The sequence below is a fragment of the Perca flavescens genome, chromosome 12, assembly GCF_004354835.1.
Source record: "Perca flavescens isolate YP-PL-M2 chromosome 12, PFLA_1.0, whole genome shotgun sequence".
NCBI classification, from domain to species: Eukaryota; Metazoa; Chordata; class Actinopteri; order Perciformes; family Percidae; genus Perca; species Perca flavescens.
In genome coordinates, this window is record NC_041342.1 from 2,060,651 (window position 1) to 2,081,373 (window position 20,723).

Sequence of the window (20,723 nt, forward strand, 5' to 3'; positions counted from 1 at the left end):
TGAAAGCCATGATGTCTCTCTCTCTCTCTCTGGAGGGGGGAGGTAACCTTTCCCCTTATGACGTCATAAAAGGAAGATTCCAGATCGGCCCATCTGAGCTTTCATTTTCTCAAAGGCAGAGCAGGATACCCAGGGCTCGGTTTACACCTATCACCATTTCTAGCCACTGGGGGACCATAGGCAGGCTGGGGGAACTCATATTAATGTTAAAAAAAACCTCATAAAGTGACATTTTCATGCCATGGGACCTTTAAAAACTCATCTGTGTCTTCTTCTCCCCTCGCAGGCCCAGAATGTTCCAGGAACTTTACAGCTCCCAGAGGCGTCATCAAGACACCGGGCTTCCCTGAGAAGTACCCCAACAACCTGGACTGCACCTTCATGATCTTCGCCCCCAAGATGTCTGAGATCGTGGTGGAGTTCGACAGCTTCGACATGGAGCCCGACACCACGCCGCCGCCAGGCGCCCTCTGCCGATACGACTGGCTGGAGATCTGGGATGGCTTCCCCGCAGGTGAGCAGAGGGTTTGGCTCAGGCTGGGCTGGATGAGAAAAATGGAGGAAATGTTGGTCAAAACAGGAGCTCAAGCTGGTTAATAAAGGAAATATTTCTAGTGAAGCCATGAATTAAGATGAGAGTAAAGCTGGAATCAACTTACAGAAATATGATGCTACAACTTGAAATTGTTCATATTTTCATTGTTTTCACTTACTTTAACATCCCCATGCAAGACGGTGATCATAGAAAATACATTTCCCCAACTAGGTCCAAATAAAAGAATATTTTTTGTCTGCTAACTTTAATAAGCATTTTATGAACTATCAAGGCAATTTTTCAGCTTGAGACCCTGGCAAAGAAATACATTATAATTGCTGCCTGTAGAACAAGACAAAATCAGGTCAAAACAAGCTATAAAAAAAACGGGCATAAGGGGTATATTTGCCTACTTCATTTCAATTTCTGAGGCATTTTATGAACTCTCAAGTCCTTTTTTTAGTTTGAGCCTCTGTCTCAGAACAAAATAAGCTAAAAATGGATACCCTACCAAGATAGAGCAAAGAGATCAAATGAAAACTGTCAGACAGAACAGAGATGAAAGGTGTAAGAATTGAAGGAGAAACAACAGGTGGAGGGTAAGGGCAGAGAAAATGGGATGCAGATGCAGGGGCTAAATATGCCGAGCTGTGAAGTAGCAGAGAGAAGAGAAGGATGAGAAGTGCTCGGGGCGGTTTCCCCCGGCAGATGTTGACAGAAAACAAACAGACGTGTGGAGGTATTGGCGAGGAGGAGGGAGGAGAACAAAGGATGGATGGCTCCTGCAGGTGGGACCAGCTCGGACTGAGCGATGGAGGCAAAGGAGAACGCAGAGGTGAAAAATAGACAAAGACACGAGGAAGATGTGTGCTGAAGAAGGGGAGGAGGTAGTCTCGCATAGCCAGACCTTCCTCCACAGCTCAGGGAAGGAAGGTCTGGCTAGTCCCCACATCTTTCTGGGATGGGAGAAAAACATGCTCTGGTTTATTGACATTTCTTTAAACCAATCACAATTGTCTTGGGCGGAACCACGGTGCCTCTGCTAAATATCCTCAGGAAGGAACTTGTTTTGGTGGAACATGTGTACGTTCAAAAGTAGTTTTAGTCGTGCAACAGAAAACTCTGATTGGACAGATAGTCTAGCTAGCTGTCTGGATTTACCCTGCAGAGATCTGAGGAGCAGTTCACCATAGTCCTCACAAATCCACCGGAGGTTAGAACGCCAACACAAAGAAAGAGGAAGGGGACGGACATCCGGCTGAAAATGAGGGACATCCGGCAGAATTTCCGGTTGCAATGGAGCAATCCCGGAAATGAAACATCGTCAATATAGACTAGGGAGGAGGTGAAAGCGGTTTTATTTTTTGGGAGACAACTTTTCACATGTTGTGCATATATCAGTAATAACAGGATACATTGGCACTTTCAAACTTCAGCCAATCATTGAAGACCCTGGTGTCTTCAGAATTCTTTTTTTTTTTTTTAGCCAGATCAAGTTCTGAATGACTTTAAAAGACCTTAATTTTCAAGAGAAAATCAGCTCTCTGGCTACACTGATGTTGAAATAGAAGATTTTAAAAATATTTTCTATTAAATTTGGCTTGACTTGATACAAGAAAATAAGAAGTGAATCCAGTATAACGTCTTATTCTGACCAGGCTCATTGGTTTCCTAATTCCACCAAGCAAAACCTCAAAAGTCTCTTAAAATCTAAAATATACCAAATACTAAAGAAGATGCCTTGCTACTCATTGGTTTCTTGTTGCAGTTTAACAAAGGAGTTCATTATTTTTCAACTTGTTCATCTCCACAGCTAAAACATAGCCATGCCACTAGTCAGGAGTCTGTGCCAAGTCACATTCTTCCATTGAAAGGAAGTTCAAAGTGTTCTTTTCCTGAGCAACACATCTGTGTGAAGGATCATTACAACAACACAAACAAGAAGATGGACACAAAACTGCCCAATTAGGTGCTAAGACTAAGGCCTAGTCCACACGGACACGGGTATTTTTATAACCGTGACTTTTTTTACGCGGTTCGGCCTTCTGTCCACACGAAAACACAGTTTCAGGGCCCTGTAACCGAACATTTTTGAAAACTCCGGCCAGGGTGAGCATTTTCAGGAACGCCGGTTACAGTGTTGACATGTGGACAGTATAACCGGGTTTTTTGCCTTGCGAAGTCAGAGTGTGCGCCGTTATCCGCTGTGTTTGACGTCATATTGTGCGCCGCTAACTGCTTTGTTGATGATTCTTTGCAATGGCTTGACAGCGTGTTTTTGCGTTTTCATGTGGACGGAGATTTATTTTAAACCAAGCATGTGTGGACGGGTTTTTTTTTTTAAACGGAGGAGAAAAAACTCCGGTTATAAAAATACCCGTGTCCGTGTGGACTAGACATACGATAACACCACTCTCATGTCTCATGTGCGGTACATATGAAGCCACAGCCAGCAACCAGTTAGCTTAGCTCAGCATAAGACTTGAGATATTGGAACCAGCTAGCCTGGCTCTGTCCAAAAGTTTAAAAAAAAATCCACCTTTAGTAGCGCTTTTACTTCAAAACCCACTAATAATAATATAAGTATTTTTCCACAAAATGTTACTAAACAATGCCTTTAAAGGTGCTCTAAGCGATATCACGCGTTTTTTAGGCTACAACATTTTTTGTCACATACAGCAAACATCTCCTCACTATCTGCGAGCTGCCTGTCCCCTCAACACACTGTAAAAAACCGCGGTCTTTGTAGACAGCACAGGCTCCACAAACAGCAACAAAAACTAACTGCACCAACCTGCACCACCAAACAGGATTTTGGGGTGGGGGTTGGGGGGGTTAGTGCGCGGAAGCACAGAAGGGAGGTGGAGGGGACAGGATGAGGAGGAGGGAGGGGCGAGCTAGCCTCCATTTTGTTTGAAAATGCTTCGAACGTCAACAAGAAGTGACTTCACCCAACTTAGCGTAGAGCACCTTTAACATACAGAAGTGTTAGTACGCCCACAGTTGATAATAATCATAAATGGCTCAGCTGTTAATGTGGTAATTTCAATCTTTTACTTGAGACTCGTCCTCCTGTGCACACATGGAGGCTGGATGTACTGAGAGAGACTCCTTCACAGTTTGCTCAGTGTTCCCTCACCAACTACATTTGGAAAATCGGCTCTTCGGCACATGAATGACGTCGGCGCATCCTGCTCCACTCTCTGTTCACACTCCTCCTCTGGTTTGGACAGCGTTTTTTCGGCTTCCATTGTTGTCTAATTAGCCACACAGTGTGCAGATAATGGTGAGAGCTACATACCTTGGATAGGCATGAGTAGGTTGCCAGGATGCCCACAATACCTGCTGCTGTGCCCAATGCGTTGCCTGGTTATTGCCAGGGAGGAGACTGGCATGGGAAAAACCTGAGGGACACAAAGACTGGCACAGGTATACAGACAGTGACACACACTTTAAAGCAGTGCCAGCATACATAACATGCCAGGGCTTTTCCTGTCGGACAATCTGTGTGTGTTTGTGTGTGTGTGTGTGTGTGTGTGTGTGTGTGTGTGCGTGCGTGCGTGCGTGCGTGCGTGCGTGCGTGTGTGTGTGTGTGTGTGTGTGTGTGTGTGTGTGTGCGTGCGTGCGTGCGTGCGTGCGTGCGTGCGTGCGTGCGTGCGTGTGTGTGTGTGTGTGTGAGTGTGAGTGTGTCAGCGCAGATAACAAAGCATCTCTGCAGCAGAGTGAAGACCACAATGATAGTTTTTCATGAGTTTTTCATCCCATCAAACACATTCACAATGTTAACACGGACACCAAACGTTCCCATCATGCACTGGTGTTGGTTTTTCTTTGAGAGCTGTAAATCTGATCTTCAAAAGGAACTTTTTTTTTTTCTGGTGGGATTTAATCAAAACAAACAAACATCTAGCGCTCATTATTTTTGGATTTATTCTTTTAAAAAATTAATCAAATATTTTTGGGGCATTTATTTTGTTTAGAAATTTTATTTTTCACAGATTAGTTAACAAACAAATTATAAAAAATGGAAACAGATGAGCCTTATAAATATCCGAAATGGAGAGTTTTAATGTCTTCACAACATCCTTTCTTTTGGATGAAGAAAATCGGATCATGATAGTTAGCTCAGTACGAGATGCGCTTTAAAGCTCCTGAAAAAGTGCACACGTAAGTAATAAGAATTATTTGTCAAAAATCATTTTTGTTTTCCATGTTTAGAAAGAACCTTGAGAAAGCTTTATTTATCGTTATCTTACACTCTTACAGTACGTGCTGATTGTGTGTTACAGCTAAATACTGGAATTTAATCTTCCTCTTCTTGTTGTTTATTTCAAATATGACCATTTCCTAAATAAATTAATGTAAAGTTGAAAGTTTTGAAAGCCTTTCACACTATGTCCAATCAGGCTGAAATCATTCAAAATGTAATCCATCACAGATTGTCAACTACCTGCTTTTAACTGTAACTGATAAACATAATCCAGCCGATTGTTCTAAACTCAGCAATCCAATGTGACTGGTGATATTTTTTGCTTATTATGCCTCAATTTGTTAGAAAAGTAGGGAGATGGGGGATAGTTACACGTAACACAGGTCAGTTGTAACACTTACAATTTGGAATCACATTCTCTGTTTAATCCTTATTACACTCCCTTTGACAGACACTGCACATTTTAGAAGGGTAAAACTAATTTTAAGGTAGGAAAGTATTTAAAAAAAAAACATAATTTAGTTTTGGGATAGCAGTGCCAGCTTTGTAGTAAAACTCAACAAACTTAAATCATGTTTATTGGGTGTCTATATGGATATCTTTCATGCAGGTTGTTAGTGCTAATGTTTTAGCTGTTAGCGTAGATTAAGGCGACAATTCTGGGTTAGTTGTAACTCAGTTAGTAAATTATACAACCTCCCCCTAGCAAAATATTGGTTGTATTTATGTTTTTCCTTTAAAATGTAGTTTTGGAAAAGAAAGACAGACCGAGGACTGCCTCTAACAACGGATTCTCATGAACGGGTTCGTAGGATATCGCATGAAAAGTTATGCACACTAAAACGTATGACTAATAACTAGGAGACCGCTGGCTGGTCACTGGCCTTTTTTTAAGGTCTCTCAAGGTCTTATACAGCAGCACTCAATGTTGTGCACACAGCAACAACAAAAAACGTATAAATCATTATACAAATCACAGTACTTGTCTTTTCATAGTTTTTCAAACATGAGAACAGGCTGCCTCTCAACACACACAAATATTATGTATGTATGTATATCAAGTGTTTGTCATAATCCTAATGCCATGACGTTAACTTTCACCCCAGGGTATGGTACAACTAACCCAGACTATGGGGTAAAGTGTAACATTTTCCTCCTTGTGTTTGAGTGGAAACCATGCATGTTCTGTTTGGGTTGCAGAGATATCAGCTACACCGTTTTAATAGCAGACACATGGACCACTGGCTTAAAAGAGCTCCAAGATACAGAGAGAAATGTCAAAATTGTTACAACTGTCACCGGTCTCCCCTATAATTTTTGTATCATGTATGACTTCCCTGTGGACTGAACATTCCCTCCTGGAATGGTGGAGAGGCTGCAGATCCAGTATCTGTCTGAAACAGGAGGCAGCAGCAGCCTGCCATTGTTTCTCACAGATAAGAACAGGATGAAATGGCCGGCACACTGGTGGGCAGGCAGCAACGTCAGCACTCAGCGGCGAAGACATGGGACAGTCTGTCGCTGTGTGCTGCATGTTATGATCATTTTAGTCACAGAGCTCAGCGTCTCTTTTGAAAGATAAATCTCCAACAGTCGGTGGTTGACACCAAAGTTATGAAGATATTTTCCAAATCCTCGAAGACTCGTCTGTCCATCTCGGTCTAAAGATTATCTGTCCGCTGCACAAATAACACGATTTAGCTTAATATGTGTTTTAAAAAAAATATTGCTATTGGCTATATTTATCTGTTATTTTTCATTATTTGTCATGCAGATTAGGAAAGGAGACGTTACAATCTTTTAAGGGTTGTAAACAGTATCACGTTTGGAAGTGGGTTAAAAAATGTCTTTTATCGAGCAGCTGTCACAAAACATTTCCCAGGACACTGAGGGCAGAAAAGGACAAAGTGAATTATAAAAAGCACTGCGCAGTTGATGAGTGATGAAGCTGACATTCTCCCTTCTCTCCCCTGCTCCATCTCTCACTCTATTTGTCTCTTCGCTATCCCTCTTTCTCCTCTGCTCTCTCCTCCTCTTCCTCCCCCGTTCTCTTTCCTTATATACCTCTTCTCCCCCACCCCCCTTCTTTCCTCAGTGGGCCCCCACATTGGCCGCTACTGTGGCCAGACGTCCCCGGGCCGTGTGATCTCCTACACGGGCATCCTGTCCATGACCATCACCACTGACAACGCCATCGCCAGAGAGGGATTCTCCGCCAACTACACCATCCGCGAGAGGAGCCTCCCCCTGGGACACGAGGATGAGGGTGAGCAGCTGGAGTAGCCATGAGAAAGGGAGGGGTGGGGGGTGTGGAGGGTAGACACGTCCTCTGGCATTAGGGAAGGACCAGGGTCCATTTCCTGGACGTTTCTGTGTCTCGTTTGCCTTTAACAGTGTGAAAAAATACTAGGGCTGCACGATATTAGGAAAATATCTAATTGCGATTATTTTGACTGGTATTGGGATTGTGATATGATGAGGGAATGATCATTTTGTATCATTATTCTCATTTTCATTGAAAAATATATATTTTTTAAATGATTGAAGTGTGATTTTTTTTTGCGAGGATCTGTACCAAACAAAGATTTTTTCTTTAGTCTGTAAGATAGGATCTGTAGGCCGGGACGTCTCTGCAGCACCACAATACTTCATTCAGAATGGTTTGACACATATTTTGCCTTTACAGTTTTTTCCAATTGCTAAACGACAGTGGGCACAACTGGAGTCACATGTGCAAAACTCTAACTACAGTCTGCACTACCAACGGTCACCTGAGCTAAACAGTTCACATCACCTGCAAAACTCATTCACAGCAACACAACTCTTACAGTTTTTTTCGATTGCTAAACGACAGTGGGCACAACTGGAGTCACATGTGCAAAACTCTAACTACAGTCTGCACAGCAGCAGTTCATGTGGACCAAACTCTAGATCGTTTTTCATTGCTTGAACACAGTTTTCAAAACTCTACACACTTATCCCAGGACTTTAACCACAACCTGCACAACACTGTAGATTTACAGCACTTTGTTCAAATGCTAACACACTGCTGTCAACACTGTTAACCACACATTCAACACAGAATAGATTTCAGTCTGGTGCCTCAAACACTGCTGATTGGAATTTTAGCTGAAAGCCTAAGTAGGTGTCTTATTTTAGACTAGTTAGTGAACATATATGGTATTTATACAGAAAAAGCTCAGAGAGACTTTATTTGTATCCAAACACCAAATAAGAATGAAACAATTCTACACTGAACTGTTTGAGAGAAACAGGTAAAAGAGCAGAGATACCAATATGTCCAGGTAAGATGTCTGAGGTTATGTACACAGCTATAAAAAAAAGTGAAAAACACTATATCTTTACAATAGTAAAACTGTGTTCTTACTGTTTTCAGAAAGTAATGGAGGTGAAAGCAATAGAAACACCACATTCATTAGTATTTAGAGATGATGCAGACATCCAATGTGATGAAGAAAACTTGTCACATGATGCTGGAGAGAGGCAGGATTAGTCACACTATTCTCTGGTACTGTTACGTATGTACCTTTAGTTTTTTTACCCAGTAATTCCATAAATTACTAGAGACAAAATACTATATTGAAGAAAACTGCTGATTTTCATTCCTTCTTGTTTACCTAATGTAAAAATTGGTATATTAAACAATCTATATCTTTTCCTTAAATAAACTATTAAGTAGTGTAAAAGTCACTTAAATTGTTCAAACTGTAAAGATGAGAAAGTTTATAATTTCTGTATTGGTGTTTGATGCTAGTGTTTTTACCCTCAGTGTGTTCTGAGTGACAGTGTGTGTTATCTCAGTGAGGACTGTCCATAGTGTTTGGCTGCACTGAGCCTGTTTTGAGACGTGTGTTAAGAGTTGTGTTGCTTTGAATGAGTTTTGCAGGTGATGTGAACTGTTTAGCTCAGGTGACTGTTGGTAGTGCAGACTGTAGTTAGAGTTTTGCACATGTGACTCCAGTTGTGCCCACTGTCGTTTAGCAATCGGAAAAAACTGTAACAAATATTGCGCCCCTCTGCGATTTGGATATTGCACAAGTTCATATTGCAATTTCGATAAAATTGCAATATGCAATTAATTGAGCTGCCCTAAAAAATTCAGCTGTAGGGGCTCAGCTGTATGTGATCTTTGACAACCCCGACTTCCTCCCTACAGTAGCGTTCTTATACAGCAGCAGTCATTGGGTTGCATAAAGCAAAAAAAAAGAACCATGGAATGCAGTGCTTAACTTTTCGTAGCTATATGAATTTATTGTTTCATGAGAACAGGCTGGAGTAGCCCTGCCCATCTGGTGTTCTGATTCAGGATCTGAATTTGACAAAAGTTTATGTAATCTTATCTCTTAGCTGCAACTTTAAATTTAAAATGGGATTTGGCTCTGATAAAAACAGCAGGATGACCTTCTTTTAACTCGTATCTTCTCCTACCTTATCCTATCTTCTTCTTCTTCTTGAACAATGATTTCACACATCAGGATATGATCACCAGGTAAAGAGTTGCTCTTGGTTATGGTTCCTTTTAATATGTTGTGTTGTGTCCACATGTTAAAAAAAACATGTGTGACCCTGTAGGAATGCCTGGAGAGAGATTAGGTATGTTGACCCGAATGGTTTTTGCACTCTTGTAACCTCACCCCCAGTCACCCCTGAGTAGGAATGTGAGAGGTGAGTTTACCTAAAGTCCCATGGTGGCTAATATGGGCACTTTGGGAGAAATGAACATAAATTTCCACATTTCACTCCTCTAAATTGATATTTAATGACTTGAAGTCAGTTGACTGTGTATTTATGTAGTGTTTGGGTCAGGATTTACATGTCCCAACTGCACACAGTGGTCAGTGAAGCTATTTTTCTTTCTTTTCCTCATTTACAGTTTTTTTCGATTGCTAAACGACAGTGGGCACAACTGGAGTCACATGTGCAAAACTCTAACTCCAGTCTCCACAGCAGCAGTTCATGTGGACCAAACTCTAGATCGTTTTTCATTGCTTGAACACAGTTTTCTAAACTCTACACACTTATCCCATGACTTTAACCACAACCTGTACAACACTGTAGATTTACAGCACTTTGTTCCAATGCTAACACACTGCTGTCAAAACTGTTAACCACACATTCAAAACAGAATAGATTTCAGTCTGGTGCCTATCAAACACTGCTGATTGCAATTTTAGCTGAAAGCCTAAGCAAGTGTCTTATTTTAGACTAATTAGTGAACATATATGGTATATATACAGAGAAAGCTCAGAGAGACTTTATTTGTATCCAAACACCAAATAAGAATGAAACAATTCTACACTGAACTGTTTGAGAGAAACAGGTAAAAGAGCAGAGATACCAATATGTCCAGGTAAGATGTCTGAGGTTATGTACACAGCTATAAAAAAAGTGAAAAACACTATATCTTTACAATAGTAAAACTGCGTTCTTACTGTTTTTCAGAAAGTAATGGCGGTGAAAGCAATAGAAACACCACATTCATTAGTATTTAGAGATGATGCAGACATCCAATGTGATGAAGAAAACTTGTCACATGATGCTGGAGAGAGGCAGGATTAGTCACACTATTCTCTGGTACTGTTACGTATGTACCTTTAGTTTTTTTACCCAGTAATTCCATAAATTACTAGAGACAAAATACTATATTGAAGAAAACTGCTGATTTTCATTCCTTCTTTTTTACCTTATGTAAAAATTGGTATGCTATACAATCTATATTTTGTCCTTAAATAAACTATTCAGTAGTGTAAAAGTCACTCAAATTGTTCAAACTGTAAAGATGAGAAAGTTTGTAATTTCTGTATTGGTGTTTGACGCTAGTGTTTTTACCCTCAGTGTGTTCTGAGTGACAGTGTGTGTTATCTCAGTGAGGATTGTGCATAGTGTTTGGCTGCACTGAGCCTGTTTTGCAGGTGATGTGAACTGTTTAGCTCAGGTGACTGTTGGTAGTGCAGACTGTAGTTTGAGTTTTGCACATGTGACTCCAGTTGTGCCCACTGTTGTTTAGCAATCGGAAAAAAACTGTAAAATGGCAAAAGTGTCACAATAAATTTGCGAAACACTTCTCAAAATAGGTATAAACATTATCCAGTTATTGACAAACCAATCTCGCATGTACTGGAGCTTTTGGGCATATTGAATGATCTTCATCAGCAGATGGAGTTTGCCAGTTGCCATAGAATTCTAGATGTTCAAATTCTACTAATTTTTGAGCACTTAAGGACCTCTCATCCACGTTGGCTTAAAAATTGAGGTTGGAATGTCCAGTTAAAATGCTCTTATTGGTATTCCAATTCCAATTGTGACATCCAAATCAATTAGAAACAAAAGCATTGACAAAGGGTGTTGTTTTCTAAATCCTTCTGCACATTGTTGTAGGTCAAGAGCAGCATATTGTAAAGCTTTAATTTGACAAAAAAAGATCTTATTTGCATGTTATATGTATTTAATACCACCTCCTTCAATCGCAACAGAATGCACTGAGCTGGAAAATGTTTCTGAATCAAACATGCATGTAGACATTTTACCAGAGGGGTCACATACTTATCTGTTGTTCAGTTTTCTTGTTGTTTGTTTTTCCCCTGGGCAGAAAGTGTGTGTGTGTGTGTGTGTGTGTGTGTGTGTGTGTGTGTGTGTAGCTCTAAGGCTACATTCAGACTGCAGACAAATCCGATTCTTTTCTCAGATAAGACAGATGTATGGGTCCAGACATCACCAACCTATATGCATGGGTTGTTGTGGTAACAACGGCTTTCCAATATTGGTTCAATTATGTCACATTATTGCTTTCTAATAGTGTTAAAAAAACAGTCATTTTAAAATCCATTCAGTTGAGCACATTTGGAACATGATGGGTGGTCTTGATGAAGGGGTACCACTGGGGAACCACTGCTATGAACAACCTGTTATCTTCTATTCACTCCAATTTCTACATCAATGCATTCATCCTCTGGAGATTCTCAGAAAGAACTTCCATTCAAGCAGGATCTGGGCTAACCGCCTCTGAGGACTCCAACTCTGATATCCTGCGGAGAATTTATGGTTTTCTTTCACTATGTCCTTGCCATCACCTTCAGAAATGGCTTCCAGCCGGGCCTTTGATCAGCTGGACGATCGGTGGGGGCGTTATTTTACGATCTTTCTTTCTTTTTGGCTGGAGAGCTGGAGGGATGGGGTTGAAGTTCGTCCCCCATGCCTGCTGTGAGGGAGACATGGTTGTCTCATGAATTGAAATGAGAAATGAGCAAAAAGAAAGGTTTTTGGATAGGAGACTGAGGCCAGAAGGAAAACATAAAAGTAAGCGAATTTAGGGATAAAGTGGTGGCTGGCTGATAGCCAGTGGTGTTTTTCTTTGTCATTGTCTTGCAGCAGTTTCAGAGCATTTTCTGGCAAGAGTGGGCTACTCTGCTGGGGAAAGCTGTGAATTAGATGATTTGGGCCTGAAAATGGTCAAATAACAAAAATTGACGATGAGTGCAAAAAAAACAGCTTCTACTGTCTTTTGGTGATGTTGCAAGCAAACTTTCTCCCTAATTTATAGAAACTTGGAATGATCTAAGTGTGTTTGTGTCAGTCGGGTAGACCTTGTGTCTCCAGACAGGCCTCCCACACACACACACATAAATAATCACATTTCCTTTTGTTTCCCCCTCCCTCTTCCTTCCCCATGCTCCCCTGCTGTTACAGAGTGGACACTGTAGCCACAGAGACACCGACATGTTTGTCCAAAGGATTTGGGATTTTCTGAACGCATGGAGGAGTGCATGCATTATCCTTCAGTTAGAGTAAAAAAAGAAAAATGAAAATCTGTTAAATTGGAGTTGAATCTACACATGAAATTAGCAGCAGCATGTGCCTGTGTGAGTTTGTGTGTGCATACAAAAATATTATGCTGAAGCTAAAATGATTGGTTCAATCAATCAATTAACAACAAATTTGAAAATCAGGTAATACTTTAAAGTCATCTATCAAGCAAATTATACACTGCTTCTAAGCTTCCAGATTTGCTGCTTTTGTTCTCTTTTATTACATTACATGTCATTTAGCTGACGCTTTTATCCAAAGCGACTTACAATTGCTATACTGTATGTCAGAGGTTGCACGCCTCTGGAGCAACTAGGGTTAAGTGTCTTGCTCAGGGACACATTGGTTGATGTATTGCAGTGGGAATTGAACCTGGGTCTCCCACACCAAAGGCATGTGTCATATCCACTGCGCCATCACCACTCACATTATATCATCACGTTAATTAATTTATCTTTGAGAAGTTGGGATGTCCCCATGTCTGACATTTTGTGGTTGAAATATTTCCCAGCCTACATGGAAGAAGATTGAACAGGATGAATTGGTTAGGAAGATTATACTTACTTGCAGTATCAGGACAGAGTAGTGGTTTGAGAAAAGTTTAGCCGTCAAGTCACTCTTGATGGGATTATTAGCAAACAGTGATTTTGACAATGACATACTGTATGTTTTGTTATTTTGACTCTTTAGTTGAGCACACTGGATTTGAAACAATAACCATGAGGTTAAAGTGCTGACTTTCAGCTGTTTACATCCATATTATTAGTATTATAATATGTTCATACTAGCCAATCGTGGCCTTCCCTGAAACAAAATAACAAGTTGTTTTTGAAATTCAAATGTGGGTTTTAGCCTCACATGTCTGCATGTAGGATGAGTGTGTGAATGTATGGATACTATACAAAAGCCAGTGTCACCAAACAGCCTCTAAAGTGCAACATACACAGGAGCTTGTTTGAAATGACTCTTTACTACTGCCCAGCAGGGACAGACACGTTACAGTGTCTGGGTGAACCTCAATGCTCACGTGGTTTTCAAACCAACAAAACAAACCTTTCTTTTTAACACAGATTAATGACTACAGGTGTTTCTTTCAGAATCAGCCATTAGCAAGTACCCGGAATTCAGTTTATCCAGCTAATGATGTGTGTAATAAACTTTTTAAAGCTCATATTCAAGGGGCAGTTTGTATGTTTTTGATGACAAACATTTCCCCTTATGATCCAATAATAATTACCTCCTCATTTGTTGATATTCTGGACATAAAAATGATTGCCAGAGTGATTTCCACCCTGCGATGTGATTAGGAACAAATACTTTATGTTCACTGGTGTCTAAGAAACACACAGACCACCATTATAGTTTTACGATAGTCAAAGTAGATAAGATGATTGAGGTCATGAATTAGATCCAACTGGGTTTCATGTTCCTTGATAACGTCTAAATAGGTAAAGATATTTTGCTGATTTAAATTGAGCTCTGTGTCATGGCAGTGTGGGCAGTGTGTTTAGATGAACGGTGTTTGGCTTCCCTCCATGGCGCCAGGACAGGGAGCTTTCCGCAGTGAAGCCAAACACCATTCATTTAAACACACTGTCGGGCGCCAGGTTAGCTCAGTTGGTAGAAGGGCGCCCATATGTAGAGGTTTACTCCTCGACGCAGCGGGCTTGGGTTTGAGTCCAACCTGCAGCCCTTTGCTGCATGTCCTTCCCTCCTCTCTCCCCTTCCATGTCTTCAGTTGTCCTGTCAAATAAAGGCCTAAAATGCCAACAAAAAAAATCTTTAAACACACTGCCCACACAAAGATGACAGAGCTGGTTTAAAATTGGCAAAGTATCCCTTTAATTGGTTGAAGCCATTTTCTATGACAGAGACCCATCTGGGAGATCAATTGATTCAAATAAATTGTTCTATTTTAACTATCAACACAAAATGATAAATACAGTAAAATGAACAATACCTTCTTTTTAACCACCACATCAGAGGCTGCAAAAAGTGATTCAAAAAAATATAATTTAGGACTCTTGTTGAACTCTTGTTAATAGAGGTTTTCTTTCTTTGGCAGATTTTGCTTGTATGGAGCCACTGGGCATGGAGTCGGGGGAAATTTCCTCAGAGCAGATCACTGCCTCCTCCCAGTATAACTCCAACTGGTCCCCTGAACGCTCGCGCCTCAACTACCAGGAGAACGGCTGGACGCCCTCTGATGACACTGTCAGGGAGTGGATTCAGGTCAGTAATGTTTGGTTACATTAGAAGTCGAGGGATCACATTTTGAGGGAGGATTCCTGAATTTCTTGTGACTGAAATTACATTACACTGGTCTTCATTGTAGAGTCTGATCTCCAAATGTACGTTTGCTCATTCATGGAGAAACCGTGTTCCCTGAGTTTGAACTTGGATGTACCGCTGAGATCTTGCTCACATCTGGTCTGAATATTGTTCACTCATTTGTAACACTTTTTCTCTGCACATCATACGGACAAAAAAGGAACAGAAAATAACACAACATGAATTATTTATTCAAATTCGCCTCTCCAGCACAGTTGACATGTCTTGTCTTCATTGTGAAATCTGACGTAGCAGCCTGCAATCACTGAATGTGGAAATAGAGCAGGCCAGTGTTTCTAGCTATAAAACATATTTGATATCTTTTTACTGCTCGAGGATTCAGTTGGCTAAACTAACTGCTGTACAGGTTTGAGAAGGAAGAAGTGCAGACAGATTGGCTTCTAAGTCATGTTGGCCTCTGTACACACATCAGGGACACAACAAACTGTTTCTGTTTCAAGCTGCCTTTAAATGTCCTGTATTGTAAAAAGTGAAATTGCCATGTATTTTTTTATTATAAAGTACAAAGCAGGTCGAGGTGCTATATAAATACTGTGAAAGTATCAAAGTGCTCAATCCACAGAGAAATGCACACAGCCAGGATTCAGAAACTGTGCCTTTAATCGAGCCATCGGGACTTCTGTACGGTTGTGATGTCACAACAACCTATATATGTAGAAAGTGCTTTTTTTGAAGAGACATGCGCTAGAACGGAGCGTTTCAGACAGAGGGTGAATACAGGTATTTTCAGACAGGCAGTATGAGAAAAATAATGTGTTTTTTTTAACATTAAAGCACATAAACATGTTCTTGTAGAAACCCAAAATACAAGTATGAATCTGAAAATGAGCTTGATATGGGACCTTTAAGTCAAATGCATTTCATTCTTTGTATTTGAACTCTGGAGCTTTCTCTAATTTTGTTAGGTAGGATACAATGCAGTTTAAAGCTGCACTGAGAAGCCCAACATGCATTTCTATAATCTATCGTAAGGTTTATGACTATATAAATTGTGAAATATCAAAGAATTTGCTTTCCATATGCACATACAGTACTCTGTCTTTTTTTCTTCCTAGATTGTAGTTTGAAACAACGAAGTTTGCTTTTCAAACATTTAGTCAGACATACACTATTGTTTTTTGTATGTGGTAGTTTAGTTCTACTGTAAAAATGTAGATATGGTGTGATTATTAAATACAACTGATTGAATGAGTTCTACAGCGTCAGAAGCTTAAGCTATGCTAGTTATCGTTTAGCCAAACTAATTTAGCTTCATGACTAGAATTAGCTACTTCATCATTTGGTTGTGTTTTCTTTTTTTTAAACATAGTTAACAAGATGGAAGTTCATTAAAATGGATATTTTTCAGAGAGAGACAGAGAGAGCTACTGGTAAAAAAAAGTATATTTAGCTTTAGCCTGTGGCTTTCTCTCCAGCTAGTTTCAGTGGCAGGGTGCAGTTATTGTGATTTGTTCGGGTGTTTTTAATTTCTATAGCTTAATACATTTTATACGATGTCAAAGCTTCAGGTCTTTACTCAATTTGGAGCATCTATGTAGGTCCAAGTTTTTTTTTTGTTTTGTTTTTTGTATGGCAGAATACTGTTTTGTATGAGAATAAGCAGCAATGACTCAGCTTTTCAACTGAGTAAGGGAAAACAGAGAGCAAAGATGGTCTTCACGATAAGCTTGAAATCTTTGGCACACATGAACAAAGCCAAACTGTTTTTCTAATCCTTTCTTTTCCCTGCGAGTGTAGTCCATCATGTTTGGCTAAAATTAAAGGAACCAGGAACTGATTTGTTTGTATCTCTCTTGAATTATCAGCACTGACAGGACGACAGCTCACCAAAACGTCTGGTACTTTTAGAGTTCTGGCTCATTTATAATTGGGCTTTGTAAACAGCAAGCATGTGCTTTTCCTAATATGGTTTTTGGACCAAAGATAACTAACTCTAGGTGAGATCGCCCCCATCAGATAGACCTATACGATGCGGCTGGAGTCCAAGACTGTCCCATTGTGCAGGACAGGAACTCATAGAGGAAGACTCACAATGCCCCTCGCAGTAAGAATGGACGCTCACTTCCTTCCTGTGGGGGTTAAAACAGGAAGTAGACATGAGGACGGCCACGGTGCCGGATTAGTAGTAGTGTTTCTCTATTGTCTGTCTGGGGACTCCTTTTAGCTACCGGGCCACAGCTGAGCCCTCAGGGAGGTCATGATATGAAGCACTGTGTTGTCATAGAGGCTAATAGGTTTATCTATAGAGAGAGGTTGTCGGATACACTTAAAATATGTAGTGTTCATTTTACAAAAGTTTATTTACCAATGATGCCTTCTGAATGTTTCATTATTTGTTTTGACTTAGTAGCACAAATTGTTTTCTAAAAGTGTTTCTTGTCACATTTAAGGACACATTTTTTGATCACATGTACTATATGAGGCTTCTCTAACACAATAAACAAAAAAAGCATCTTCACTAATATACAGTATGTTGATATAGGCATAGATTTACATAGGCATCATTGTGATATTTCCCTGCCAACATATAGGGAAAGCTAAAATATCCCTACAAACATGTTGACTTTTGGACTTTGGTTTGATCCCATCCCCTTTTTCATGCTATAAACATACTTTTTAAAACCCTTACTGGTACTATACCCTTACCTCCCTGATATGTTCCAGTCCACCTTTGTGTTCTTACTGTACTAACATTAAAACAAATGCTCCTTCTATTAATTTACAGTACAGAAGCCCTCAAATTGTCTTGATTTGATTGTTTTAAAGCCCTGGAATAAAACCCTACCAAGTCTTTGCACACATGACATGCCCATTTCTCATGGTATATAAAAAAGTAGAGGTAAAACACTTGGTAGAGTTAGTTGAGCATGGATCTGCCTTCTCAGCAAATTGTGCTGTTGGCGTCTGAGCAGCTCTCAGAGTTTTTCCATAAGGACACACTGACTGTATACTAAAGGAAGTGACGACACTCCTGGTTCAGGTCACCCGTTGTGAGATTTGCACCAGCAACTTCTCAGTCCCACACGCTCTCGCCTGACGCCCGAGGCTGGAAGCTGTAGTCCAGTTTTTGTGTGTGTGTGTGTGTGTGTGTGTGTGTGTGTGTGTGTGTGTTTGTGTGCAGTAAAGCCCTGTGGCCAGTCCCTCCTGAAGAAACAGCAGACCATCCCCCTGCCACAGTGATTTATAGCCTCAGAACCTATACTGTTGCTTGTCCCCGACTCTGTGAGTTATGACTGGTGGTTTTTGTGAAGAGAATTTTCCATTTTATTTGATTAAGTGTGGTGCGTGGCCAACTCCGCACAGCGTGGTTTGCCTTACGGCTTTCCATTTATCTTACTTGAAAAGAAAATTATGACTTTGTTAATTCTTGCATGCACGCCCACTCCGATGCAAACACTTCTATTATTCATTTAAAGGCATTCATATTTTATTGATACTATTTCAGGTTACTATATATAATTCTTTCGGGGTGAGGTTACCCAGTGGCAGTTTCAGATGGCGGCAGACAGTGAGCTCATTATTCAGCTTTCAGATATATCTGTAATCCTATTTTTCACTGTTGTGACTTATTTAACTGACTTATAAAAAAAACTGTGTAACTGAAGAGTGCAATTGCTCTTCCTAAACTCAATTTTGTATTTGTATTATGTATCGGTTGTCCCTTGATTGTTTTTGACATGCTCTATTTTATAATTTTGTAACCTTGTAATGTTGAGAAATGTTGGCCAGGTGTCCCTTGAAATTCTAAAATTTCCTCAAGAGATTTTAATCTCAAGGGACTTCCTGGTTAGATAAATAAATAAAAAAACATTTTAAAGATTGACAGAGGAATTAACTGTAATGTTCAAGAAGAAATGCTAAAATACCTCTAGCAATAAAATCACCGAAGGAGAAACTTGTACGTAGTAAAATGAGCTTTGAATGTAAACTTTAATGGTAATTATAAAAATACAAATCAACATGTTTCAAGCAACATGGCTCCTCTTAAACATACACAAATAAAACGTCCTCTTCAAAAATGCTCAAAAGATCTGATCATATACAAAAACATTACTTGCACTGTAAAAAAAAAAAAATATATATATATATATATATATATATATATATATATAAACGTTTAAAAAAACGGTCAAAGGACTGGTAGCAACAGCTGCCAAACAAAAAACGTAAAATGTATGTAAAACACCCTAATCAAATAAATGTCAATAACAATACATTTACAGTCATATTCATTCAAGGTTTAGCAGCAAAACACAGCAAAACACTGTATTTTACAGATTTTTTTGGGCATAATACATAACAGTTGGGTTGTTAATTTAAAATGTCCATAATTTTACAGACTTTTGTAGACAATTAAAAAAAAAACGTTTTTACAGTGTACTTTCAACACCTCATTCGTACGAATGTGGCTAAAAAATGGCCAGTAGGTGCATCTTTACAAGTTGTAGTGAATTGATATCTAATTGAATACCATGATGTAAGCCCAGGAAAGGCTTCCTTCCCCTCCTGGCTTCAGGTATTTATAGACGCCCTGCCGTTTGTCTTCAGCGTCTCTTTGACGGCACCAGGAAGAGCTCAGCGATGTGCATCTGGAGATCACATTTGGGCCCCGTGTGAGCGGGGTTTGTTGTCGTAGTTGGAGCAAGGGGGAAACTGAAAGACAAAAGATCCTCCAGAGAGCGTTAAAATGGTCTCGCTATCCAGAGCAGACCTCTGGAGGAATGCCTCGGTGAACTTCCACACGCAGGAAATGTCAATGACACAAATCAGACTAGTGAATGAAGACGTACGTGTTAGACCTATGTCTGAGTTGGCTGTCTGGCTGTGGTGAAAGACGTATTTCAAGTTTCTTTATTAGGATAAACCCCTTGAAATGTACTACTATCTCGTTTTTGAAGGGGTCCCAACATATATCACAATCATTACATAACAGAATGTCAGGAAGAAAAGAAAATAATAATTATCAAAATAATATAGCAATAGAAATACAATAGAAATAAAATTATCAATACGACAACGTACATACAACAGGGAGGTAAATAAAAAACTAAAAAACACATGCATAAATTCAGCAAAACATTAAAACCACTAGGTGGCCAAAATGGCCAATAATTAATAAACGGTAGTGTGAGTCGCTCACTAACTACAATCAGGCATGAACATTAGATATAAACACTAGGTGTAGGGAATGACGGTATCATTCATAACAATTCCAGCAAGTTGTGCCTCCTTAATTTGCTGTTTTCATTTTTGTGGAGATAGGGTCGCCTAATTATTGTGTTGCATTTATTTGGTGGGATAAAAGCCTCAAGGTTGCAATAAGAAAGTATTTCGAAAATTTGAAAAAGATTTCCAACATTGTTATTAATGTAAAGGTGTCAGTTTTCAAGGTATACATGTCACTAATGGAGAAAATCAAATATCACAATATTCTTGACCAAATACCTCGATGTCGATATTGCGACGATATTGTAGGATTGACAATTGGTGCTTTAACAAAATATTATTTACACAATGAGATTTTTGATAAATAATCATCAGTAATGTCAATTTAATGACAAAGTGTGTAAGGGCAAATAATAGGACAGCTACAACAGTCTGTTGAGTTCAGAAAATGACATCACTTTATTCTAATGCAGGAAAAGACAACACTTTACGATTTTACGATAACCAAAATCTAAGACGATATCTAGTCTCATATCACGATATCGATATATAATATCGATATATTGCCCAGCCCTAGTCACTAAACATGATCCCTGATTCTAATAGGTCTGCTATTGTGCCCAGTGATGGCTGTTT

At 39.7% G+C, this 20,723-nt stretch overlaps 1 protein-coding gene across 1 annotated transcript in view; it reads left to right on the forward strand.

The window, feature by feature from the left end:
- LOC114565057 (neuropilin-1a) overlaps positions 1–20,723 on the forward strand; it is a 103,235-nt gene that overhangs the window by 37,568 nt on the left and 44,944 nt on the right. The window contains exons 4-6 of the mRNA XM_028592876.1: positions 287–514; positions 6,841–7,011; positions 14,635–14,801. Of these exons, the coding sequence (XP_028448677.1) occupies positions 287–514; positions 6,841–7,011; positions 14,635–14,801 (566 nt within the window). The remainder of the gene's footprint in view (positions 1–286; positions 515–6,840; positions 7,012–14,634; positions 14,802–20,723) is intronic.